The 26,363-nt window shown below is 64.9% G+C and overlaps 1 protein-coding gene across 1 annotated transcript in view; it reads right to left on the bottom strand.

Annotated features, from left to right (window-relative positions):
* TRPM2 (transient receptor potential cation channel subfamily M member 2) overlaps window positions 1-22,494 on the bottom strand; it is a 37,693-nt gene extending 15,199 nt beyond the window's left edge. The window contains 15 exon segments of the mRNA XM_015597627.1: window positions 197-309; window positions 982-1,127; window positions 1,372-1,501; window positions 2,648-2,785; window positions 5,995-6,327; window positions 6,555-6,676; window positions 9,688-9,790; window positions 11,058-11,258; window positions 12,186-12,247; window positions 13,351-13,531; window positions 15,007-15,173; window positions 16,975-17,155; window positions 17,621-17,789; window positions 21,453-21,541; window positions 22,297-22,494. Coding sequence (XP_015453113.1) covers window positions 197-309; window positions 982-1,127; window positions 1,372-1,501; window positions 2,648-2,785; window positions 5,995-6,327; window positions 6,555-6,676; window positions 9,688-9,790; window positions 11,058-11,258; window positions 12,186-12,247; window positions 13,351-13,531; window positions 15,007-15,173; window positions 16,975-17,155; window positions 17,621-17,789; window positions 21,453-21,541; window positions 22,297-22,461 — 2,300 coding nt within the window. The 5' untranslated portion in view covers window positions 22,462-22,494.
* Between the last annotated feature and the right edge of the window lie 3,869 nt (window positions 22,495-26,363).

Raw genomic sequence — 26,363 nt, 5'->3', positions numbered from 1 at the left:
GTTTGGGAACAGCAGGTGCTCAGGTAGCGGGGTGCTCAGGCGGGGTGTGGCTTTGCACAGGTGGGACCCTTCCCCTGCCTCTCCCCCCTGTGCCACCCGCCGTTCCAGGGTCTGGCCACAGCCCCGAGCGCGTGTACGACCTGCCCCCAGTAGGGCATCTGGGACGAAAGGGCCCGGGACCGCAGTCAGGCCGCACCTGAAGGAGACGAGGCCGGTGGCGAGCAGCGGGAAGGCCAGCATGCACAGGATCACCCGCCAGAGCCCGGTGTCCACGCAGAGCTGGCCCCACCACACCTTAGTCAGGAAGGCCTGTGGACGGAGGACCAGCCTCAGGGTGGTGGGCAGTCCTCCCTGCCCACGCCTGAGGGAGGGCGATGGCACACGCTCGAGCACGGTGCTCTCTGCGGCGGGTGGCACGGGACGGTCCCGCCATCTGCCAGGCGAGCAGAGGCTCCAAGGGCCGGGAGCTTGTGGAGGGACGAGAGGCGGGACCCACAGCGGGACACCTGCCCCCTGAGCTCGGGGTGTGTGTGTGTGCGTGTGTGTGCGTGTGCACATGTGTGAGTGTGCACGCGTGTGCTGGGGAGAGGTGTGACAGGACTTCTCCCCACAGCGTCCCCAGGCCCCGGCACAGCACGGCATGCGCCAGTGCCCCGTAGACTTGGGGACAGCACGCAACCGCGCTCGAGGAAGCACCAGGTGCGGGGCCACCGGACTCCTGCCGCCCCGCTGGGTGTGGAGGAGCTTCCCACGTGCCACACTCGGGAGGGTGCTCTGCCCTCCACGTGTCCTTCTGAGGACCCAGCTAGGGGATGATCGCCCGGCCCGCAGGTCTGCAGCTCATGGCTGATGGGCCAGGCACCGTCCCTGGGCCCCGAGGGACCCGAGAAGCATGAACGAGCGTGCCATCTGCGTCAGCAGAGGCTCCGCCCCCTCAGCACCACAGGCATCCATGTCTGGAAGCAGGCCTTCAGAAGTCACCTGGATGCCCCCGTGAGACACGAACTTCATGTCCTTGGCCTCCAGGGCCAGCTGCAGGCAGGTGGTCTTCCCCCAGGCCTCCGACACGCGCACGAGCAGCTTCTGTGCCCTCTCCTCGTCCTTCCGGTAGCACTCGGTGAAGACCCCTGGCAGAGCAAGGCCATGTCACAGCCGCAGGGTCCCTGTCCCTGACGCCTGGGACAGTGTCAGAGGGCTCCCCTCCCGTGGCCCAGCCGGGACAGGAGTAGGGCTGAGATGGGGACGAGGACCCCAGTGACACATGGGGCGTCTGAGACACAGGTGACACACGGAGCGTCTGAGACGCAGGACGAGGACCCGGGTGCCGCGCGGAGCTGAGCGTGTGCGAGGTGGCAGCCCCACGGGGCTCACCGATGGCTCTGAGCTCGTACTCGTCGGCGAGCGCCAGCATCTCCTCGGAGCTGTCTGTGTCCTCCTCCTCCTTGGAGAGCTCCTTGAGGATCTTGCTGCAGGCCAAGGCCGCGGCCGTGCAGTCCTGGGCCTGGGCCAGGAGTCACAGTGAGGGCCCGCGTGGTCCAGTGCGAGGAAGCCCGGACACACTGCCCAGGGTGACGACGGCAGGGCCCCCCTCTGTACGGGCCACTGGAGTCTCCCCCAGTCGACCCGTAAGCCCTCACCGGGGCCCGGGCCCCTGCACTGGCTGGTGGCGCTGGTCAGCTCGCCTGCCCAGAACAGGGACTGGACGCAGGGCTAGTGCAGACAGCACGGGGCCCAGCGCTCTCGGGGCGGCTGGTCAACCCCAGGTAGTGGGGCGTGGAGGGGGAGGCTGAGGCCTGAGAGTGCACCCCTCGGAGAAGCAGGGCCAGGCCCACGCAAGTCTCCGTCCAGGCTCAGGGCTCTGCCTCGGCGGCACTGTCCAGCCCCGGCTCCGGAGGAGGCAAAGCCGAGCTTGAGGACGGGCCCAGAGCTCAGCCCGGAGGTGCCGGGTCCAAGGTCAGTGCCGGCCCAGCACGAGGGCCGCGGGCAGGGCCTGGAAGCCTGCGTCTGGCCTTGCCACCCCCGAGCCCTGCGGAGCTCGCCTAAGGCCGGTCAGGCCCCGCCGGATGCTGACCGCCAGGCCCCTGGGAGAGGGGCCTCCTGGAGCGGCCGGCAGTGGCACTCTGCTGGTGACACTGAGGAAGGAGTGGCCCGCGGAGCACTCTGGAAAGGTCGGCGCTGGACAGCAGGGCCCCTCTGAGGACGAGCTCCGATGGGCCACTGTTGCTTTAACTGGGGACTCACTCGGCCCAGCTCAGAGGCCGCTCCCAGACGAGTAATGGGTGGTCTCCATCGGACCCCCACTGGCCAATGCGAGGGACGCGGCCCCCCGGTCATGGAGCCCGCCCTGCAGCCTCTATGGAGCAGGATGCCACAGCCCACATATTGACGCCTCTGCCCGTGAGTGCGACAGGGGACGCCTCTGCTCGGCCCGCCCTGCCCTGCGTGGGGCTGGGGGCTGCATGCGGCTCACCTCCTCATGAGTTCTTTTCTTGCCCAGAGCCAAGCCCTCCAGTGCCGACACTGAGCACCCCGAGTCCTTTGCGCTGCTGCCACCCCCCACCCTCCACAGCTCTGCCACCCTGCTGCTCTGCTCAGGCTCCCGGCCTCAGCCCTGCCCCTGGTCCCCCTCAGCCGTGTGTCCGGTTACCTGAGCCCAGATGATTTCTGCCAGCTCCCGGCGGTTCTGGACGATGGCCCAGATGAGCAGATCGCGGATCGGGTCCATGGTGAAGGTGACATGGCCCGAGGAACGCTTGTAGAGGGACCGGAGACTCACTCCCTGCACCTGTGAGCAGTGAACGGTCAGAGCGCCCCCACTGGCACCAGAGGTCCCGGGTGCCGGTGGGGATGCTGCTCCTGAGCCTCCCCACACCACGGAGCCCGTGTCCCCGGAAGGCAGGCCCTGTGACCTGCATGTGAACAGTGCCCTAAAAGGTTCTCATGCACCCCGAAGTCCCGAGCCCGCCACTGCAGACACCAGACTCGCCCAGAGCGGGGGGCCCGCTCGCTCCTGCCGTCCACCCGGCAGCTTGAGGCTCCTCATCTCAGCTGATGGTTCCCTACAGGAAAAACTCTAACCTCCTGTCAACGGATTCGTGGCCGTGAGTCCCTCAGCCGACCTACACGGCGCCGAGTGGACACGGCGAGGTGACACGTGAGCAGGGGACACGACCTGCTTTGGGACACAAGAACCCAGGCTCCCTCGGACAGTCCCGAGACGATCCCCAGGGGCAGAGAACAGAGCTGCCATGTCACGCACAAAGCCGCACTTTCTCTAAGGGGTTCTGGGCATTTCCTGAAGGCTCTTCTTTATAGATTAAAAAAAAAAAAGTTTACCAAATTACAGACGTAATTAAGCGTGAGCCTCCATTGGCCCTCCGGAAGCACACCCGCCGGGCGTGTTACACACTCGGGAGTCAGGAGGGCAGAGCTGTGACTTCGTAAACCTGAGCCGCAGCCACGTCTCTCAGGGGTCAGGAAGAGCTCGTCTGGGACAAGGGGCAGACTGGAGACTAAAGGGGTGAGTCATTTTCTAGCAGGAAAAACATAAAACCCCATCTAATCTTAGACTCGTCGGGAAAGGAGCTGAGGGACCCATCGGAGCCGCTGCCAGGCCCCAGGCCCCAGGCCCCGGGTGTGTGCGGCCACACAGGCAATCTGGAGCGCAGGAGGGTGGACGGCTCCCCAGCCGGGCTAGCGCAACCTGACAGAGACAGCCCCCAAACGAAACTGAGCCACGAAGCCGCGACAATACTGGCCCGAGAACCCGGCGTCAAACAAAGCACACGTCACGCGGCGCTCAAAGCAAGAGTCACAACGCGGATGAAAACGTTTCACCATCAGACTCCTCAGGACGGAGAGGAGCCGCTCTGCCCCTCGCAGGCGCCTGAGGCGTCGCTCGTGAAACCTGGGTGACCCGGGAGACGGGCACACCCGGACCCAGGCGAACGCCGGCCTTGCACTTGGCCCTGAGACAGGACCCCCAGCGAAGCAAGACGTAGACGAGCAACTGCCCCTCCACCTACAGCGCGTGCCGGCCTCACGCAGGTGTGGTGGGACCCTCCCTGCCTGCGTGGAGACGCGGTCCGCCCCGGCGAGCAGGCCGAGGGAGCAGGGCACCCCGCACGAGCTCCGCGCCACTGGGGATGTGTAGAAAGAAGGAGCTGGGAACCGACTATGCCCCCCAAATTCCTACATCGAAGCCCCGCCCCCGAGCGTGACTGCACTTGGAGGCGGGGCCTCGAAGGAGGTGGTGAAGGTGTCCTTATGAGAGGAGGAGACACGCCGAAGGCCACCCGCCCACCAGGAAGAGGCTGCCGCCCAGCCCTGCGGGCACGCGGTCCCGCGTCCAGCACCGCGAGGAAGCCAGCGCTCTTGGCCAAGCGGCCAGTCTGGGATTCGTTAGCAGACCAAGATTCCCACGCGAGCACTGGGGCGCTGTAACAAGGGCCACGCCTGGGAAGCTGGGGGTGGGGCAACCCGTTCCCGGGGGGCGGAGCCTGCCCGGGGTGGGGCCTGCCCGGGGGCGGAGCCTGCCCAGGGGCGGAGCCTGCCCAGGGGCGGAGCCAGCCCGGGGGCGGAGCCTGGCCGGACCCTTCGCCTCCGAGCTGCTGTGTTGAGTGGTGTCGTGGAGCTTGTGAGAGATGCAGCTGGGGATCTAGCTGTGGGGGGGTTCTGAGCCAGGTGCTGAAGGCGCAGCCCGCTTCTCCTCGCTGCTTATGGGAAATGCGACAGGAGACAGGTTAAGAGGGCCGTCGAGCACACAGGAGCCGGAACTTAAAGGTCTGGGAAGTTCTCGGCCTCTCCGTAAGGCGGAGGTGAGCAAGCACGTGCGGGGAGAACAGCGGGCGATTGCTGGGACCCTTAGACGAGGAGACTGTGGGTGGGACCCCTGCAGCCGAGGAAGCAGCTCAGCAGAAGCCAGGAACGGGGCCCGGCTCTGGGACTAGAGGGGGCAGAACAGATGGGCCCGGAGGAGGGCCGGCTGTCGCGCTCTGCGATTCTACCCAATGGGATTGGAGAGTTTGTCCCGCACATGAACCCCCTTATCTTTTGATTCAAGTGTGCCACCCCCGCCACATGCCCGCCGGGCCAGGACAATGCTTCTCAGCTTCTGAGCACAGCCATCTCCTTGGGCCAGGAGGCCACCACCCGGCGTCTATGGGGCCCAGTGCTGCAGAGGCCGCAGGGCTGACAGTGAGCCCCCAAGGGCCCCAAAGGCAGGTCGGGCCAGAGAGATTTATCTTGAGCCTCAGGACCCCGAGGGTGTCTGTCCTATGCCTGTCCCTACCACTGGAAGCACGTGACCTGTCTGGTGTCACATGTTCCCAGATGGACGGGATCTGCCTCGGGAGCAACGCGCTTCTGACTCTGGTGAGATTTCGATGAGACCTCAGACTTTAGATGGGTCAAGGCCTTTTGGGGATCTTGGGAACGGAGTAAACGTATTTCGCATTTGATAAGGACCTGTGTTTTGGGGGGCCATCCGCTGAAGCGTTATGGGCTGAATGTTATGGGTCCACCAAAGTTCATCCGCTGAAGGCTTAACCCCCGTGGCAGCTGTGCGCGGAGACAGGGCCTGTAAGGACGTAGCTGAGGTTACAGGAGGGCATAGTGGGAGACCCTGATCCAGTAGGACCGGTGTCCTTAGTGAAGTGACACCAGCGCCATCTCTGACTCCGAGCACGTGCACACAGACAAAAGGCCACGTGAGGACGCGGCAAGCAGTCGGCACCCACACGCCAGGAGGAGGGCCCTGGCCAGAAGCCAGCCCTGCGGCCCCTGACCTTGGGGTTCCAGCCTCCAGGGCCCAGAGAACACAAACTTGTCGTATGACCCCCCAGGCCACGGTGTCTCCTTACGGCAGCTGAGCCAACTAAGACCGCAGTGTGCTTCTTTTCCCATAAATATGTAAGCTACGTTTTCTAGAAAGCTCTGAGGACAGCAGGGGCCCCGGGCGCGGTTGGGGGGAGGGGGGACGTCACCCGCACGCACGTTGAGCTTGATGTGCGGCACGGGCAGCAGCAGGCGCGGCCGCTCGCCGGAGCGGGGCCGGGGGTACAGCGGCTGCGTCGAGTCCCCCAGCAGCTCCCGCAGCACCTGGGCCACGTGGTGCATCTGCAGCGGCGGCAGGGCCGGCTCCTCCGCCAGCACCTTCTGCAGCTTGCAGTAGAACAGGCAGGAGGGGTCCAGGTTCTCGTACAGGTAGAGCAGGGTGTCCCAGGTGCCAAAGTCCTTCAGCCGCAGCCCGTTCTCCAGGAAGAGCTTCACGAACTCGGGCTTGTTGGAGATGAGGGCGGCCGCCATCATGGGGTGCAGCTCTGAAGGCTGGGAGAGGGGGGCGGGGGCCGCGTCTGGTCACCGCCTCCTGTGCTCCCGGGGACGGGGACGGGACAGCTGTGTCTCCAACTGAAGGAGGAGGACACATGCCCGGGCCTCCCGCCTCCACCGAGGGGAGGGCTGGGTCCCCGCAGAGGCCCGTCCTGCGTCCGTGGCACCACGCGGGGCGGACCCCGCCAAGCCCCGCCGCCCGGCACAGCCCCGAGAAGCCTTACCTTCCACTGACGCTCGTCCGTGAAGAGCTCACTCCGGGCGATGTCCACGCGGTTCCACGCCACTGCCAGCTTTAGCTGGTGGTCCCAGTTCTCGTGGCCGAAGTGGTCGTGACTCCGCGAGGCTGCAGGGACGAGCAGAGTGTCCAGGGCTTTGACCTGCCTCTCAAAGCCACCTCCCGGCAGCACCCTGCTGTCCCATAGAGCCGCAGAGGCAGGGCTGTCACCAGCCACGGCCCCTCCGTCACCATGGTTGAGGACGTGCCGAGCTCAGTGCACCCCCCGTGCACTCGGTGTCATCGGAATCTGGGGCTCTCGCGGTCACCGCGCTGGCTCCCCGCAGCTTCCTGCCCCGCCCCCACCTCCTGGTCAAGGCCCTGGCCCCTAACTTAGAACCCCTTGTGTCACTCTGATTGCAAAACCACCGCCTCACCCCGGTTCTCAGGATGAACATTACTTCACGCTCATTTCTGCACATGCTCGCTCTCTCTCTCTCTCTCTCTCTCTCTCTCTCTCTCTCTCGCAGGTTTAACATTTAAAACATGGGTTGTTATTTATTTGGGGAAGAAAAACGAAGAACTTGGACTTTCACCCTACAACACCGAGGTGGGTCACAGACCTAAGCTGAGCCCGTAGAGCCCCCACAATGAGCACAGGGGAACATCTGCGACCGTGGGCGGCAAAGACTTCTCGAGGTGCAGGGAACATGCCCCACAAAGGAGCAAACTGCTAAATTAACGGCATTAAAATGTCAGCCTTCTGCTCTTCAAAGACACCTTGAGGGAAATCTAACAGCAGGCCACAGACCAAGAGAAAATGTCCCCGACACGTGTATCCGGGAAAGAATTTGTACTGAAAGGTATCAAAACTCTTGCAATGCAAAAACGAGAAGACAAATCACCACGGAACACGGACAGGCCATCCGAAAGACACTCCCCCAAGATGACAGGCAAGTGGCCGGCGAGCCCAGGAAATGACGCCCCACCTTCCTCACTGGGGAGACCACACCGAGACGTCACCTCGCAGCCACTAGGACGGCTGCCGTCTAAAGGGCCGGGGACGGCACTCGTCGGGAGAAGCGAAACACTACGATCTTTCTGGAAAACGGTTTGGCAGTTTCTCACAATGTTAAACATACGCTCACCCCAAAGAACCAGCCATTCCGTTCCCACAGGGGGACCCCGAGGAATAAACACAAATACGTGTATTCGTAATAGCCGCGAACTGGGGGCAACCTAAATGTCCATCCGCAGATGAACGGAAAGCGACACAGGCTCAGACAGAAGACCGCGGCCCACAGAGGACCCAGGACAGGGGACCCACGACGGAGGACGGCTCAGCAGCCAGAGGGAGCCGAGCTCTGACGCGGAATTCAACGTGCGGAATCCCGAAAGCACAGCGCGGAGCAGACGCGAGACGCCGGCCAACAGGTGAGTCTGGCTCCGCGGACGGGAACGCGGAGATGCCGTCGCCGGCGCGCACAGGAGAGACATTGGCCGACGGGAGACACGAGGGAGCTTTCTGGGGTGAGGAAACGGGCCCCGTATCACTGTGGGTACGTGGGGAACACACACCTGTTAAAACGCGCCCCGCAGTGAGCTCGGGGGGTCCCTATAAATAAACCGTACCTCGATGCAGTTGATTTTTCAAAGGGCTGCCACTGGAAAACCCTGCATCTCTCTCCATAACCACGTGCACTTCACGCGTGCCCCATAATTAGGGTGTCCCTGTCCCATACGCTCCCCCAAGCACCCACTCGCGACCAATTACACCGTGCTTGCTTCCAGAAACACGTACGCTCCCTTCCCGCCGCGCGCCCGCCTGCCCGCCCTGCGTCCGTGGCCCTGCCCCCCGCACCGTCCTGCACAGCCCAGCTGTGCCCGAGTCACCTCCCGACACTTCTCACCGCGACGACAGACCTCGACCGTGCACAAGTCTCACCTGTACAGCTCGACGGCTTTTCCCTGCCATCTACACAGGCATAGCCACGACCAAGGTCCAGACACGGATCCTTCCGACACCCGAGGCCCGCCTGCCCCCTCCCCCCTCAGCACCCACCCAGAAGTGGCCACGACGGCCCGACCTCTGCTCTGAGCAGCCCCACAGCCGGCGAGAGCAGAGGCCGTGGGACTTGGGGCTCCACATCTGTGGGGTCCACCCTGGGCCATGAGGAGGGGCATCCCCTCTCCCAGTGCTGTGCGCTGCTGGTCAGACTCAGCGTCCCTTGTCACTGCCTTCAAGGGCCACAGCAGCCTCGGGTTCTTGGGCCACCTCAGAGAAGTGACAGACGCTTCCACTGTCCTCTGCGATGGGAATGCTCGCAGACCTGGGTATTCACTCCTGCCTGCGGGCCGCCGGCCACGGGCCACATGGCGAGTCCGTGGGTCAGGCTCCTGACCTCGCCCGCACAGTCGCCGCTGTCAGGGGGATGAAGCGGCTCTGATTCTGTTGAGTCAGCTCTGCCTGGTTCTTCTCTGTTCCAGCGAGAACCTCCCAGCCCGGGCCTTGAAAGGCAGGTCCCAAGTCTCGCTTTTAACTGTTTCATCCGTCAGGCGAGGTTCATGGAAAATATCCGAGCCCTTTGTCAGTGAGAGGGGCACGGAGTGCACACCCAGGAATCAAAGTGACGTCGGATGGGTCACCACGGGAGCCTCCTACTGTGTGCCAGGGTCTGTCTGGGGCTGTGTCCCCAGCGCAGCCACATGGAAGCCAGCGGGAAGGACAGGCCTGCCTCGGGAGTGGCGGAGGGGAGCGGGGAGTGTGTGCTAGGGCAGAGGGCAGACTGGGGAGAGGCCCAGAGCCCCGTCCTTCGTCATGAGCACCCCTGCTTTGCAGCCTCTCCGGCGGGGAGGTGGGGAGGTCAAGCACAGGACAAGTGCAGGGACTCTGCAGGGGATCTCCGAGGTCCCTCTCCCAACCCTGAAGCTTAATGAGAAGCTGCGGTGACCACAAAGGGATGAATGAGTGTGGGCCGCGCTCAGGTTTCAGCAAGAAAATGAGGTGACACAGGAGCCCGCACCCCGACGTTAGTGACGGGCACCCCAACACCAGCCTCTGGCTGCCCTCTGACCCACACACCTGCCCGACCAGGACTCCGCGTCCCGAGCCCCCGGCCCCCGCTTCACCGGACATGCACCTTTCAGCAAGGCCTGCAGGATGGCCACGTCCACGTCCTGCTGGCCGTCCTTGCCCTCCCGGAAAATGGTCAGCAGCTGCCGCCTCCGGACGATGTCCTGGACCTGCAATGCACGGCCCCCGTGAGGCGCGGTGACCGACGGGCCTCCGGCTATGAGGGAGACGCCCCCAGTCCTGCGAGCCCCGCCCGGCTCCCCGTGCGGGGTCCTCGCCCGGCTCCACCGCCTGTACCGTCCCCTCTCCCCCACAGGAATAAGAGAACCAGGGACTTCAGAGCAGACTACCCAACTGCAGGGCAGCGAGGTCCTCAGTCCTAACAGCCAGGAGTGTCCCTGGGCCCAAAGTGGTCTGGGGGTGGGGCACCCCCGGGGCTCATGGCTCAGGAGCCCCGCCCACCCCACGGCTCTTAAAGGAAAAGGCAAAAACGGAAAGACAGTAAAAGAGGACGGGCCGAACGCGACGGGGGGTCTCGGTTTGGCTCCTGGGGCAGAAAAACAGCAGCGGTGCACATCGCGAAGCCCGCCCCTCAAGTGCGCTGCGCTGGCGAGGGCGGTGGCACCAGGGGAGGCTGGGTGAAGGGTGGAGGGCGAAAGGTGGAGGGCGAAGGGTGGAAAGCACCCCTCCGCCTTCGCAAGTCTTCCCCAGTCTAAAGTTATCCCAGCACAGAAGTCGAGCGAGGACAGTAGGCACTTGAAGGAAGCCGAGCCTGCAGCGGGGGGCCGAGCCCGTCCTTCACGCCGTGGCCCCGGGGCCTGCTCGCTGCAGCTTCGCATTCGCACCGTCCGGTCCCCGCTCCGCACGTCCTGCCCCTGGGGCACGAAGGCTCACCCCTTTGGGCATAACTAGCTCCCTCCCAGGCTCTGAAGTCTCCCCAAATCCCTGGAGACCAGGGTCCCCCAGAGGGCTCACTAAACCTGCAGATCCCCAGATGGGCCACGCCCACCAACGCCCTAGCTGAGGGGGCACGTGAGGTACCTCCAGATCGCCACCCGATACCGGGAGCCACATGTGCCCCCGTCTCAATGCACTCGCCTGCCCCCCTGCCTGGCCGACCCCTGAAAGCTGGTGGCCGTGAGCTCGCAGGCTGGGAGGCTAGGCCAGACCCTGCCGCCTGCTGCCCGAACCTCGGCTCTCCACCGCTCTGTCCCTCCTGGAACCTCTGCGCCCCGCCTGCAGGATCCCAGCCCGGGCCTGAGGTTCTGCGGCCGAGGTTCAAGACCCTCCTGAGCTGGGCAAGACAGCACACTGGGCCAGAGCCCCCATCTCTTCCGAGCCGCCCCTGGCCCACCTGGGGTCTGTCTCCTGGCCCCCTCTGTGGTTCCTGGCCCTGCAAGTCGGCTGTGCCCAGGGACCACGTGCCGCCGGCCTCACCTTCTTGGTCCACTCCACAATCCTGCCCTCAGTGAAGGTCTCGAACAGCTCCTGGAAGAACACAGCCAGCTTCTGCTGAATCAGGGAGATGGTGATCTCGGAGATGGGCAGGCTGGCCACCTGGGCGATGACGTCGGCCACACGGCCCGAGCCCTCCACGACCACGCAGGGGGTGCCGTGGGTGATGGCGTTGTAGATGGTCTGCAAGGCAGGGGCAGTGTGAGCTGGACGGCGCCCTCGCCCACCCCTTCACTTCCTGTGGGGGAAGGCGGCAGCCGCCCTTCACGTCAGGGCCTCGCAGAAACGCCGACCGGCGTGGCCGCGGCCCCTGCGCCGAGGGAAGGGGCGGTCAGTCCGACACACGGCGGCGTGTGCACCCCACGCCGCCTCGTCCGGGCCTGTGGCCCACTCAACGGCACGGAGTCAGAGCGCACAGAGCGTCTCCAGACAGAGCCCTGCCTGGCGGGGGCCCCTCACGGGGACTCGGGGCGAGACCAGGGCCGCGAGGGGAGACCCCCGGAGACCCAGGGGAGACCCCCGGAGACCCAGGGCAAGCTCGTCCTCAGGAAGGACGCCGGCCCGCGACGGAGACCCAGGGGAGACCCCCGGAGACCCAGGGCGAGCGCGTCCTCAGGAAGGACGCGGTCTGGGCACCGCCTGCAGGACTGTGAGGACGCTGCTGGTGGACACGATGAGGACCGAAGGGGTGCCCACCCCCAGGAGACCCCGGGGCTCCAGGGTCGCATAAACGGTGCTTTCTCTCCTTTTTCGCCCCAGATCTGCAGACTTTAGTGCCACCAACATTCCTACAGCAGAGGGGCCGCGAACGAGGCGGACCACACACCGTGGGCTCTGAGCTAAGGTCCGCGGGCAGCGTGTTGAAACCACCGAGGAACCAGCCCGCATTCAGAGGGGTCCCCGGGGCTGGGCGGCCTCCCAGAGCCCCTCCAGGGAGCCTGGGTGCAGAGCCGCAGAAAGCCCACCGCCCAGGGGTGCTGGACAGGGGGCCATCAGCACCGGCCTTGGCACAGTCCCCTTGGAGCCCTGTTACTGGTCAACCACCCAGGACCGAAGCCAGCACCTCTGTCCGCCCCTGTGGAGATGGCCCGGCCCCCCGCTGGTACTCACGTGCAGAGTCCCAGGCCCCCCCTCCAGCACCACACAGACGATGGGGATCTTGATGGCCACGCCTAGGACGAAGCACAGGGGCCCAGCTCAGGGAACATGGGGCTCAGGGCCTTTCCTACCCCCGCCGGCTCCCGCCCATCGCGGGGAGGCGTCGGCTGGGTGACGTGTCACAGGCGCTGGGCAGCTCTGAAAGGCTGACGCTCAGATGGCCTGCTTGTCCTCCGTGAGTGAGCGCAGACTGGAGGCCCCGTGATGGCTCCTCCACCCCACGACCCCTCTGGGTGCAGGGAAGGTGAGGACCGTGGATTGCTGAGTGACAGCCAGGGTCCCCCAGCCAGTCTCCACCCGCAGGCCCCAGGACCTGTCTGCTTATCTCTGCAGCCCAGTCTGAGCAGGTGGGCGTGACACACGGGGCGGGGGTGGGGGGAGCACAGCACTCGGTCCTCCGTCCAACATCCGGCCCCGCTCCGAGCCTTCCGTCCATCCCTCAGCCGGGGGTCTTGTGACGATTTTAGAAATGTCTTTCCCTGGGCAGCGAACTTCCTGTCCACCTGCCAACCTGGTCTCACTGTTGCCCCAAACACCTGCACCCAGGTTCTCTCAGTCAAAGCAGGGTGCTGACGGTGTGCTCCCCAGGCCCGCTGGTCAGTGTCACCTGGGAACTTAGACATGCACAGATGGGGGGCAGGCCCGAGGGGTGGGAGTGACGAGCCCTCCAGGGAACTCCAATGTGCAGCAAACCTTGAAAACTTCTGCTCTCAAGGTGCCTGACCGAGCCAGGTAGAACCTTCTGGGTCCCCCTCAGCCCTCCCCACAGCAAAGTCCCGCGTACCTGACCCGCACTGTGCCAGTGCCCCCATCCCACCCACAGGGGAAAGATGCATCACACGCTCTACTTCTGAGCTGAGACCGAGTGTCTGACATGACTGCAGATGGCCTCTGGCCTGAGACAGAAAAGCAGGGGGCTGCCCCGACGGTCCTGGGACACTGACTGTCCGTCCTGTGACAGGGCCTGGGGAGGCGACCCCCCAACGAGGGTGGAGGAATCCAGGTGCGTGCTGATCCTGCCCCGAGCGGCCCCTGCGGCACATCCTGGCCGCCAGCTGTGTCCCCGTCACCCGACCAGCCCCCCCTCTGCCCGGCTCCCGGAAGCGCCTTCCCCCACCTCCTCTCTCCTTCGTCTGCTCCGATATGAACTTCTCCAGCTTCGTCCGCAGGGGGATCTCGACCCCATAGCGGCCGTGGGTCCCGTCGTCCACGAGGATGAAGTGGGAGTGGTTGCTGTCCAGGCAGGTCAGGTGCCCTTGGCCTTCCTCGTCCATGACGTACTCGGCAGGGAAGCCGCCCTGGGGACAGTGGCCAGAGAGGAGTCGGACACCGGGTGGGCGGTTCTGCATCGCGAATGCCCGGAACGGGGGGTCTCGCGGCTGGGTGACGACCCAGAGACGCCAGCGCCTCGCAGCTGGAGCCTGTGGTGTGACCTTGAGCCTTTGCAGATGTGACTGTGTTAGGTACATCGACAGGGAAGATGACCCCGCAGTATCCAGCTGGGCCCTAAACACCGCCACGTCCTTACAAGAGGGAGGCCGGGGAGACCCGACCACAGAAGGGAGGCCGCGTGACCATGGAGGCAGAGACTGGCTTAGCCGGCGGCCACGGGAGGCGGGCGGGCGGGGACGGCTTCTCCCCACAGCCTCTGGAGGGAGCGCGCCCTCCCAGCACCTTGGTTTTGAGTGAGTGACGCTGATGTTGTAGCTCCGGGCTCCGGAACGGGGAGGGGTACGTTTCTGCTGCTTCGAGCCACCCTGTTTACGATCATTAGTTTCACAGTGTCCCCAGGACACGGATCCGGGAGACGTGGCCACTAGGCCAACGCACCGTCCCGTGTTGCCCACCCAGGATGGCAGGGGTTGTCACGGGGAGTCTTCCGAACCCGAAGAGGGGAGAAAAGACAGGCGTGATCTGGGGTGTCACCCAACCTCTCTCGGCCTGAGATCTCCACTCCGTGGAGTGAGCCGTCCACCCAGCGAGGCGCATCTGATTCCAGGGCGAAGCCTGGAGCAGGCCAGCCACGTGGCCCACGAGAGGGTCCCGGCCCTGGGAAATGGGCACGGGCTGCTGCCGCCTGCACCCGCACACCCCCAGCACGGGCCGGGACGAGAAAGCCTCCTCGGCACCCCGCGCGTCCGCGAGCGCCCCTGACCGTGCGGAGTGCGTGGGCGTGTGCTCATTCTGCCACCTCTGCCGAGTCCTTGAGAAATCTGACCGAGTGACTCGGATGACCTTTCCCAGCTCAGGTCCCCACACGTAAGCAGTGGCTTCCCACTGCCGCGCCCTCCTCAATGGCGACAGGACAGACGCCCCTGCGGTGACGACTGTCGGGAGCAGAGCGTCAGGCTCCCCTGGAGACCTCACAGTGGAGGGGTTCAAGGGTCAAGGCCAGGCTCTGTGGTCAGACAGCCCAGCTCATGAGGACCCAGCGCTCACCGCTGCGTGATCTGGGCCACGCCGCTTCCGCCCGCTAAGCCCATGGCCATCTGAGTGGCTGTAGTGTGATAGAGCCGGCTCCCAGACGACTCTTACATCCTGTCACTGTGGCGGAGGACACCGGAGTCTAGCTGGGGAGCCGCGGGTCCCAGGTTGCCAGGCTCTGGCGGGGCAGGCGAGTGAATCGCGCTCAGGCCCCGCACAACCCCAACCCGCCTCTTCTCTCCACTCTGCACTTACCCCGGCGCCAGAGGGTGGCCTGCCACCACAGGACCCGTGGCACCCCACACCGCACCCCCCGAGCCGGCCCGCCCCGGGCGGCCGCCCAGCTCACCGTGGGATGGACCAGGCCCTCGCGGTTGTGCACGGTGCCCCACGTCGCAACGCCAATGGTGACGACTTCCCCGTTGTCGTGGCTGCTGCTCAGGCTGGAGTCCCGCACGGCCTCGCCCACCTGCTTCATCACACCGGTGTGGGACCCCCCGGTGATAATCCAGGCTCCTGGGGAGAGGAGCAGAGGCGGGGGAGGCCCGTGGGTCCTGGTGTGCACCCCGCCACGCGCACGCGGGGGCCCTGTGCACGCTGACGTCACGCGCCCTCCTGCAGGAGCCTTACACACAATGCTTCCAATGCCCCAATCGAGCAGCCCCCACCGGGGCCCGCGATGTAGCTGCTGGAGCCCAGGCCCCCATGCTCAGGAGCGGGGCACAGGAGCCTCCCCGTCACCTGCTGTCTGGCCCGTCCTGCGAACACCGTGTCTCAGACATTTCTCTGAATCCTTGTAAATGTCTCCTCCTCCTCTTGGTTTTTGGGGGCCACGTGCAGTGATCGTGTCCATGCACCTGATCACGTGGCCCTTTCTCTGTAAGGGATCCGCACCCCGCACCCACGCACTGCTGGGGACTGGCATGGCCCATGGGGGCCCCGCCCTGCCGTCGGGCCTCAGCAGGCGGCCTGCTTTGCTCCTGGCGCTTGGGCGCGTGGAAGCGCCAGGTCCGAGCACCAGGAGCCACGGCCACCGCGAGGACGGCAGGTCCCCAGTGGGGTCCGCCTCTCTGGCCGGTGACCGCGCGTGGGAAGACGTCTGGGTGAGCTGCAGCCGCCCCCCTGAACGAACGAAGGGAACGTCCGCCGCTGTCCGGGGCGTTTGCTGCCGGCCAGTGCCGAAGACGGTGTGGAAATCGGTGCCTGAGCCCAGACGCGGCGTCACCACGAGATACTAACATGTGGCACTGGCTCGGGGGCCAGGAAGTGGCAGCAAGGACACTGATATTGAACTCAAAAAAGGTAAATGTCCAGACATGTGGCAAACCGTCCATGGTTACTTGGGGACGGGTCAGCACCTAGTGAGTCCGTGGCAAAGGTGGCAGGTGTGCCTGGGTGACCGTCAGCAGCACCGAGCCAAGTGCCACATGACTGAGAAAGACCTGGTAATCCGCAGGCAGGCAGGGGTGGGGTGGCACCCCGAAATCCAAGGAAGCCTTGAGTGACACGGCCAAACGAGACGCAGACTAAGGCTGTTTCGGGGCAGAGACCACACCGAGGGTGTGGCCCGCACGCCCTTTGCCAAAACCAGATCCGAGAAAGAGGCTCAGTGACCTGGGTGACCCCGTCTTACCTGGACCCCGAATCCCCGCTCTGCTGTTAGAGGCCCCTAGTCGGCCACAGGTACTATGTCACCTTATCAAGCGTCACTCTGAGCGAGCCCCATGGGGACATGCGGCTCCCTGCCCCAGGTCACGGCAGCAGAGCCTTGGGGCCTGGCCTGCTCCTGCCAGTGCTGTGACCTTGGGGCTGATCTACCTGAGGCAGTCACCTAAGTGAAGAGCTGGAGGTGTCACCCTTCCAGCCCGGCGTTGACAGAACTAGGTAACAGAGAGGCCTGCTCACGCCTCAGGCCAGCACGGCCCCCCGCAGCCTGCCATCACGGCCCCCAGACCCCCTCTCTGTGCCCAGCAGGGTCTCATCACCGGGAGCTAAGTGGAGTCGTGTCTGCCCCCTTGAGCCTCCCAGTGACAGCCGGATGTGGACGAAGGAGCTTCCGGCAGATGAGGTGGGTGAGCCTGACCAGATGCTTCTCCACCCGGCCTCCACGACCCCCAGGGCCAACCAGTCCCAAGGCCAAACTCTGCCTCTCAGGGACCACTCACCCAGAGCTTCGTGCTCAGCCCGCCCACTGCTGCCAGACCCCTGTGGTCTGAGCCTCCTGACCCTCTCCCTTCCCCCGGGCACACCTGTGGTCCGGGCTTGGTGTTCCCCCGCACACCTGTGGTCTGGGCTTGGTGTCCCCCACCCCACACACCTGTGGTCTGGGCCACCTTGACCAGGCCTCTGCGGAAGACGCTCTACAGCCGGGGCTTCATGTTGAAGTCCTTGGCTCCGCCAGTGACCGAGATGAGGAGGTTGGGGACGTCCAGGCCCCAGTGCTGGGTCATGAGCTGGTAGATTATGCTGGAGGGCGTGTCCTGGGAGACACGGACGTACTGCAGGGGAGTCAGGGGACAGTGGAAGAACCCCGAGTCAGCGCGAGGCCCCCCGGCCCCCCCAGAACCCGCACGCCGGCCATGCTCGAGAGCCCAGCCAGGTGGGGGACGTCTCACCCCACAGTCTAGATCCAACGAGGACAGGAGACCAGGCCCGGGCAGGGCGTGGGAGGGAAGGGAAAGCGAGGGCCAGAGGAGGGACGGAGGGGCGGGGAGTGTCGGCCGAGGGGCCCAGCCCCCACCTCACGCCCGGGATGCAGCCCCGCCCTGCGCTGCAGTGACCAGGGACGCTGAGAGCACCCTGTCTCCTGTTAGCAGGGCAGCCCCTGCCTGCCCCGTCCCTCAGGCTGGGAGGGCTCTGTGTCCCCCGGTTTCGGCCACTCCCGCTCGGCAAGCGCTGCCAGCGTGGGTCACCGCTGGGGGGCTGTAGTCCACAGTAAGAGCAACAGGGTGACGGAAACCAACCTTTCCCACCTTCCGGCCCAGGCCCGTGAAGACGATGTCACCAAAGGCGTCCGTTGGCCTCTCCTGGACGTGCCTTTTGGGGTCCCACTCCTGGCCCTGGAAGGCGTGGGGCCTGACGGCCTCCTCCAAGTGCTGCTCGCGTGTGTAGCCACACTCACACACCACCTTCCTGCAAAGGCCCACGGTCAGCACAGGTGTCCAGGCGCCTCTCCCGCTGCCCGCTGGGGGTGTCGTGGGGGGCCCCGTGGAGAGCCGGGCTCTCTCGCCCACCCAGCAGTGACGGGCACGGCCACGGTGTCAGCGGAGGCCACATGGGGCAGCAGGGAGGCGCCCTGCCCCGCCCGGCCAGGTACACCTCTTTTAATTGGAAATCTAAGAAGTTTTTAGATTCTTACTTTTCCTAGTAACAAATGACCTAGAAAACTAGATACAGATAAGACCAAGAACTTTTTTAAAGTCTAAAGCCCAGTGAAACATGAGCCGATCATACAAGAGAAAGGAAACGCGTTTCTTGCCGACGCCGGGCGTGTGAGCTTAGCCGCTTCTGAAACACGTTTCTCAGTCTTCAAATGGCTGACGCTCCCAGAGCGAGACATTCCCCAGCCCCGACCCCAGCCCTGCAACGTCTGTGAGGGCCACGAGGTTGTAGGTGGGAAATAATGCACAAAACTATTTTATTAATGCAAAGGACCTGACCGTGCAGTGGACCAAGGATCGGTTAAGAGACCACGCCCTGCCCTGAACCCGAGTGCTCCCTGGCCCCCAGACTGTCCCCCACCGGTCACGAAGAAGCATGTCCTTCGCTACGTGCTTCCGCTGCTCGTGCAGGGGGCTCCTGGAGTTGTGACCGTCCTCTGCGACCCGTCAGGTAGACACAAGGCACTTTCGGACTTGCGGGGACCTTAGGGAACACCTTGTGTGGCCTCCTCAATTTATGGCCAAAGGCAGGGAAGGGGTCACCGGAGGGAGGACCCCAGGCTGCCCCAAACGTTCTCCTCCGTCCTAACCGGCAGCCGCGACACCGGCCTCTCTCCCTGCTCTGCACCTCCGCCCGCATACGAGGTGAGATCTCAACTCCGCGTGGTGTTCCCAAGCCCGACACGGTGCAGGAAACCGCATCGAAACCGCGGACCGCATCGGAGAAGGTGCTCCTGCGGTGTTGGCCGAGGCCGGCGTTAACGGGAACGCGTCCGCTAGCACCAGCGGGAGCAATGAGCACTGCCGGCTGCACCTGCTCCCCCGTCAGGGTCCCCTCCTGCAAGCTGACGGAGCTGCCACGGACAGTTACACACACGCGCGTGCGCACTCAGGCCATTCCGCCTGCATCTCCCTGCAGATGCGCCTCGCATTAACCCTCATGCGAATGATAACGGTGCTTCTGGAGGTTTTTAGAGCCAAACTCATCCTGAGCGCTATTTCTTCAGAGCGGACAGAAGCGCCGAAGGAGCAAAAAGCCCCGATTGTAGCCTCGGATCCGCCCGCACCCCCCAGCCCGCGCCGACCCCTCCGCCGGTTCAGAGTTCAGACGAAAGCGGGTCCAGGGTTTGACCGCTGGCACCCCCAAACCCTGCACACTGGAAACCAGGTCACCGCAGGACAGTGCCCCACACGGTTTTGAAACCAGCGATTCCAACACAGTTTTGAAACCAGCGATTCCAACACGGCCTGAGGCTGTTTGCATCAACCCGTTTCAAAATAGCTGGGCCCGGAGCCCTGGACGCAGGGTGCTGAGCGCACCTTCGGGATGCGTGGCGTGAACTCGACACCGACCGTGCCCCGAGCACCTTCCGGTCACCAGCGGGACGCGTCAGCGAGGGTGTGGGGGCACCCTGCTCGAACTCAGGGTCTGTCCCGGCGAGAAGCGAGGGCCCTCATCTGGGGGGAGCCAGGGTGGGCGTGAGCCCCCCACATCCACGGGGCCCTCGCAGTGACAACGCCCCGGGCACAGCACAGGGCCCCGGGAACGACGTCCTTGCAGGTGGCCATTCGCATCTGGGTCTGCGCCCTGATCCTCCGCCACCTCCCCCGCACAGGATGCTCCTCCTCCCCGTGTTGTCCAGAACATGTGAGCCGCACGCTGGCCACCTGTCCAGCACGGGGACTCATGCGATGACTCAGAACTCAGAAAAGGGACCTCGCAGAGCAGGGCGGGAGGGGCAGCTGCCCCAGGGACGTGGCCGGGCAGGGCGCCACGGCAGGGGCAGCGAGTAGGAATCTCCGGTGACAGAGGAGTAGAAGAAGGAAGGAAGGAAGAGTGTGGCCCGTTTGTGGCCCAGCAGCGACGGACGTGGCCGGAGGGGGAACGCGGCCGCGAGGCTGCGTGTCCGTCCTCGAGGAGCGCCGGCACGGAGCCCCCGCTGGGCCGTGTGGCAATGCCATCTCTTCTCTGAGGCGGCTCCTTGCCGTCCCCTCCGGGGCCGCCCTGGCTGGCCTCTCGCCACAGCCCACGAGGCCCCCTCTCTCTGCGTCCTCGCCAGCCTGGGCCTCGCGTCTTGGTGACGGCCATCCTGACAGGGGCGACGTGCCGTCTTGTCGTGGTTCTGAGGGCGTTTCCCTTACAGCTCGTGAAGTCGAGTCTCTTTCCGTGGGTCTCTTGGCCACTGGTCTATCTTCTGGGAAAAGTGTCTGTTTGGGTCCTCTGCCCCATTTTCTAATCGGATTTTGTTGTTGTTGTTGTGGTCGAGTTGTACACATTCTTCATACGTTTTAGACATCAGCCCCTTATCGGAGGCACCGTTTGCAAGGATCTTCTCCCACTGAGTTGGCCGACTGCTCTGTTTGTTGCTCGTTACTTTTGCTACATAGACGTTTTCGGGGTGGTGTCGTCTTCTTCATTTATTTTTGCTTTTACGACCTTTGCCTCTGGGGTCCAGTTCACAAAAACCCCTCTGAGACCAAGGTCCATAAACCTATGTCTCATACATGTAACGAAATATCCCTCAGCCGCTCACACACAGAAAGATGAAACGCTGCCATTTGCAACGACGTGGATGGATCTCGAGAGCGTCACACGACGCAAAACACATCAGACAGGAAAGGACGAGAACCACGTGATTTCACTCCCAGAGACGCACGAACAAGTAAAACAAACAAACCCCGAATGCAGACAAAATGCCAACAAATTCAGACCACACGGGGGCGGGGGCGGGAGGACCACGAGGGCACAGGGGGCCTAGTGAGGTGACGGGAGGGGCCCCGACTTCGGGGTGAGCACCCGGACATCAGGTTGCAAAGCTGTACACCTGGAACTCACATAATGTCATTAGCCAATGTCCCCCTGAAACAGTAAAACTACCAGCTGCGCCACCGAGGCTCTCGGTCCCGGGGATGGGAATGGGTGGTGTCCTGCAGGCTCGCCCTATTCATGGGTGCCCCGCTGGGGAGCCCGCAGCCCAGGAGGGCCACTTGCAGCAGCTGGGAGGCCCTGCCGGTCCCACAGGCTCTCGGGAGGACAGGTGGCAGTGACGTGGTGGGCCCCGGGACAGGGCAGGCCTGTCCAGACTCCGTGACCTCCGACCTCCTCGTGAGGGGTCCGGGCTGTGGGCTTTCCCTGGGCTCCTTCCCGTCCCCAGGCCCATGACACTCCGTGCCAGGGGGCAGTGAGCTGCTCTCAAGGCGGGCGACCGCTGCACAGAGCCAGGTGATGGCCGCGGACAGGCCACCTAAACTCCCCGCACCTCCATCGCAAGGCAGGGTGGGTGCGACTCCCCCCCGCACCCTGCAAGCTCCCAGTGCCCCAGTCCTGTGCAGACTGGGGGGCGTCCCCGGCCGAGGCCCCGCCCAGTCCTGTCCCCACAGCCACTGCGTGTGGGGACGAGAAAGGGTCACTCACCCGGCATCGGACAGCTTGGGGCTCTCCACGAAGTACACACGCTCTTTCTTCTTGATGTTTTCAGGGATCCAGGAGCTGAGGCTTTTCTGCTGCGGGTTCGAGGCAGTCTGAGCTTCTCGGCCAAGCAAACCGACCGTCTTCACGGAGGCGCACCCTCTCCTCCCTGGACACCCGACCCTCCTCGACCAGCTCAGAGGGGCTCTGCTTGGACGCGGGCGGCCCGAGCACGCCCAGGGCAGTCCAGGGTCACGCGCCCTCGCGGAAGGCACGCGGGCGTGGACTCGGGACGGAGGAGGGCGTGTGTGTGACAGCGGGCTCCTGGACGCAACCTGAATTTGCGCTGCACTCCACAGTTTGTATGCCAGCACCGCCTCCCTGGGGACGACTCGGGGGCAAGGTGGCAGGTGAGGGTGTGCCTCGGTGCTGGCGGGACACCGGGCCGAGACGCCCGCGTGCCCGCCACAGCGGGCTGTGACGTTGGAGCGTGCCCGTCCCGCGGTCGTGTCCAGGGCCTTCTGTGAGTGTGGCCCAGGACTTGGGCTGTGCTGGGGCCTGCCCAGAGGATGGGAAGTCACTGCACAAGGAGGTCAGGGGTGACAGCCTTCTGTGAGTCTGGCCCAGGACCAAGAATAGAAAGCGATTGTGTGTCCCCAGGGGCTGGGGAGGAGACGAACCTGGCACTACCATCCTGTCCTGTTCTCTCTTCCAGAGCCTTCCTGGGCTGCAGCCCCCAGGGCAAGAGTCTCTGCCCAGCAGGAAACGCCCCTCCCTGTGGTCACTGGGCCCCACGGGGCTCTGGCAGACCCACCACTGGGCCGCTGGCCACTGGCCACTGGACACTTACCTTCTCAGAGCCGTCGAAGAGGAACTGGGGTCCCCTCTTCTTGCAGAGGCTGCTGTTGCTCCGCCGGAGGTTGGGGACCGGGCCCAGGTCGGTGCCCCACGTGGGCTGTGCCCCGCATCCCTCCTCCTGTTTGGAGCCCGCTTTCCCCAGGGCCGAGGGCTCCATGGTCCTGCGCCTCCCTTGGGACGGGCTTGCTCTGGCGGGCTGGGCCGAGGGCTCCGGAGACACACGGGACGGGGCTGCAACAGACCAGCGGAGTGAGGCAGGTCCCCCACGTGAGCCGGCCCCAAGCTCTGTCCCCATACCGGGAAGTACAGGCAAGTGCCCGGGCCCCAGGCGCCCGCCCATTCATAGCGGTGACAACCTCGGGTCACTGTGAAGGGCCAGAGAAAGAGCTCCAGCCCCCACCCCCCACCCCACCCCACTCCACCTGCACCCGAGACACCCAGGGGCCCGGGCCCAGGGGGAAGCTCGAGGTCACATGCGTCCCTGCTCTGCACTTCCCATTAGCAGCTCAACACTATCATCTTCCAGAAAGTGAAACGGCCCCACTGAGCACAAAGCAGGTTTCGGGGAGCGGTACGGCTCTCCACCCACGGGACCGGCCCCTGAGAGGGACACGTCTGCTGTCCTCGAGTCCTTCGCGCCCGGCACCGGCACCACCGGCCCCGTCGCCGAGGGCTCCCTGAGCAACACGGCCATTTCTTCGTTTACAAACTGGAAAAATTAACGGATGTGTGCAAACCCCGCTGCCTTCCCTGGAACAAGGTGCCCGCGACCACGTCCCGTGAGGTCACCCCCACGTCACCCCACGGTGTCATCCGTGGAGTCACACTCCCCAGCCAGGGGGTGCAGAAGGCGTGGAAGAGGACCTCTCGGAGCGCGAGGGTCACCAGGTCTCACCTGCCTCCCCCACAAAGCCCTGCCGGCCATGTCACCCTCCACCTCCACGAGGGGCCCCACGGATGGGACTTCTGCCCGTTCATCCAGCTTCGACAGGTGGTCCCCCTGCTTGGGGAGGCCAGGGGTCTGCCGGGGAGGCAGGCGCCCACCCTGCCCTTACCCGGCTCAGCTCGGCACTGGGCCCTGCAGTGCAGTCACATGGCCACTGACCTTGGGCAAACATTCCCAGCGACATGCAGGGCTCAGGCCGCCCCTCACCTCTGCGCCCCACCCCGCGGCTGGACGCACGCCCAGGCCCTAGGCCCGCCGAAGGAGGCCGGCTCACTCCCCTCCCGTGAGGGCACCGTGAGGACACAGGACGCCGGCTCTGGGAGTGGGTGCTGCCGTGACAAACACCACGGCTGTGGAAGCGGCTTTGGAACTGGGTGACAGGCAGAGGCTGGGAGAGTTTGGAGGTGGCTCTGGAAAAAGCTTATACTGCCGTGCACAAGCCTGGGGGGGCTCTCTCCATGCCAATTTTGAAGGGTACCCAGAGCCTCGGGAACATAGCCCCAGCAGGGGCCACCGCCCCGTGGAGCCAAGGAGGGTGGGGAGGGTGGCCAAGCCCACAGAGCCCCCGGCATGCGAGTCCAGCCTGGGGGCGTCCCAGTGGGCCGTACAGTGCCAGACTTAATGGGGACCCATTACCCCCTCCTCCTGTCCAATCTCTCCCTTGGCAACGCGGGTGTCTGTCCTGTGCCTGTGCCCCCACCGCATTTGGGAAGCACGTGACTCGTCTGGTGTCACACGTTCCCGGCTGGAGGGGACCCGTCTCTGACGTGGATGACATTTTGATGAGACTTCGGACTTGGTAGTGTTGGCACTGGAATGAGTTGGGGCTCTGAGGGCTGCTGGGATGGGGGTGAACATATTTTGCATTTGAGACGAACATGAATTTGGGGGGACAGGAGTGCAACGCCATGGTCTGAATGTGTCCCCCATAATTCACAGCCCCACGGTGACGGGGGGTTAGGAGGCGGGGCCTCCGGGCAGGAGGTGGTCACGAGGGTGGAGGCTTTGTGACCGGGCTCAGCACCCTTACGACCCCCAGAGAGCTCCCTGCCGCCTTCTGCCTGTGAGGTCACTGGGAGGGGTCTGCAACCCGGACGGGTCCCTCGCCAGCCCCGCTGGCCCCCGCGTCGTGGACTTCCAGCTTCTGGACGTGTGAGGAACGAGCTCGCGCTGTTTATAAGCCACCAGACCATGATGTTGTGCCACAGCAGCCCGAGCGGCTGGGAGCGACAGGAGCCAGTGCTGGCTCAGCGGTCCCTCCGGGGTCGTTCTGGCCCCGCAGCCATGGCGGAGGTGATGCCCTACCCCTGTGTGGCCCTGTGGGCAGCAGCTCACCTGGCCTCACAGCCAGCTTCCAAAGGACGCGGGTGACGAGAAAGGCTCCTGGCGGACAGAGGAAACGAGGCTCGGGAATTCTCTGACACATGCCACTCTGTCGGGGGCCTGGACTAGAGTGGCTCCCGCCCCTCTCCGGGGCTTGGCCCTGCACAGGACAAGGATGGCGGGAGAGCGAGAATGAAGTGGCCGAGTGGCAGGCAAGGTCTGGGCGAGGAAGGCCTTTGTCTGAAAGCCAGAACCACGGCCGTCCGCGGCTGCACTCACAGCCAGCGGCCACCTCAGCACGGCCACGAGGGCCGCGTGCGGGTCTTCTCAAGTGCCAGCTGAGAACAGGTCCCTGGGAAAGGCGACCAACACCACCCGCCTGCGCACCGCCCCGTCGGACATTGCAGGGCAGGCCACATGCGGCCCTTCCCACACCCAGCGGCTTGGGGACGCTGGCCCAGCACCCTCCCCCGCCCCCTCCCCCGACCCTGACCCCGCCGCAGTCCAGACCCCCAGGGCTGACGATGACGTCACAGAGCCGCCCACCCCACCTTCTCTGGGGTTCTCCTCCCTGCACAGCCACTTCCTGCACACAGCGCCCGGAAGCAATTTTGGCGACTCTGGTTTACAGCTACTGTCCCCTAAACGCAGTTGGCATAGGCGTGTGCTGACAGCGCCCTGAAAGCATGTGACTTCCAAGAGGACGGACGGACAGACAGGCAGACAGGAGGAACCTGGCAGCACACAGCCTGGCATACAGACGTACGACGCGCACACCCATAAACGTCGTCTGGCACAGGGTCCCTGACAAGGATGCGGAGCTGTTGCTGGAGAGCGAGAGGCCTGAGCTGGCCGAGGCCCACGTGGGACGAGTGTCCAAACCTGAGCTGTGCACCAAGCCGTCCCCAGGAGGAAGGAGGGGCGCGGGGACCCGCAGGGACGAGCACTGGCGGTGGGAGAGGGGCGGTCCACCCCACCCGTCCCAGCCTGGGACCTGCAGGCTCCTGTGTCCCAGGGATGGCAGCGGACAGACCCACTGGACCCTCAGGAACAGACACCAAGGCCAGACAGAACACCGCTCCTGGGCACAACTTTTTACAGCGGCCACGGAAGCTCCGCAGCCCCAAAGACCACCACCAGGAAATAGAGCGAGGGACTTTAGACGTGGGCTGGCCTGGGCGCAGTGGCCGTGGCCAGATGTGCACCCTCTCTGTGTCTCTCTCTAACGCGGAGGCTGCACCCTGCTGCTCCTGTCCTGGTGGCTTCTGAACTCCCGGCCGTGACAGTATTTGGACAGTAGGAATAGCTACACATCAGGGGCAAGGGAAGTCCCCCCTGCGGTCTGTCCAGGGGTTGGAAGCCCCAGATCGCTAAGTCTGATCTCCGCAGGTGGAGGCTCGAGCCCTGGACAGATCGCTCCCCCGCCCCGGCGCAGCGCCCACTGCCCTGTGCTGCAGCCCGGCGGATGCCCGCACTGCGATTCCTGAGCCTGCGCTCACCCCTGCGGCCCAGCCACTCCCCAGCGCGCGCTCCCGCGCCCCATCAAGGCCAGTGCTTAGGTCCCCGCACCTGGTGGCGCACACACCCCGGCCTGCGCCCCTGGACTCGGCGCAGGCACGCACACACCTCACCTGCGCCTCCGCCCAGCGCCAGGTCTCACGACCTCGCTGCGGCATTCAGGTCACCCCGCCAGAGCGCAGGTGAGCGCTCTGCTCGGACGGAGCGCTTCGTGCCCTTGTCGCTCGTGCTGCAGCGCAGGACAGCCTCCCTGGCCCCTCGGGGCCCTCCCC

The sequence above is a fragment of the Pteropus alecto genome, unplaced genomic scaffold, assembly GCF_000325575.1.
Source record: "Pteropus alecto unplaced genomic scaffold, ASM32557v1 scaffold339, whole genome shotgun sequence".
Taxonomy (NCBI): domain Eukaryota; kingdom Metazoa; phylum Chordata; class Mammalia; order Chiroptera; family Pteropodidae; genus Pteropus; species Pteropus alecto.
Note: the sequence above shows the minus strand (reverse complement) of the source record. Positions and strands in the feature narration are given on the sequence as shown.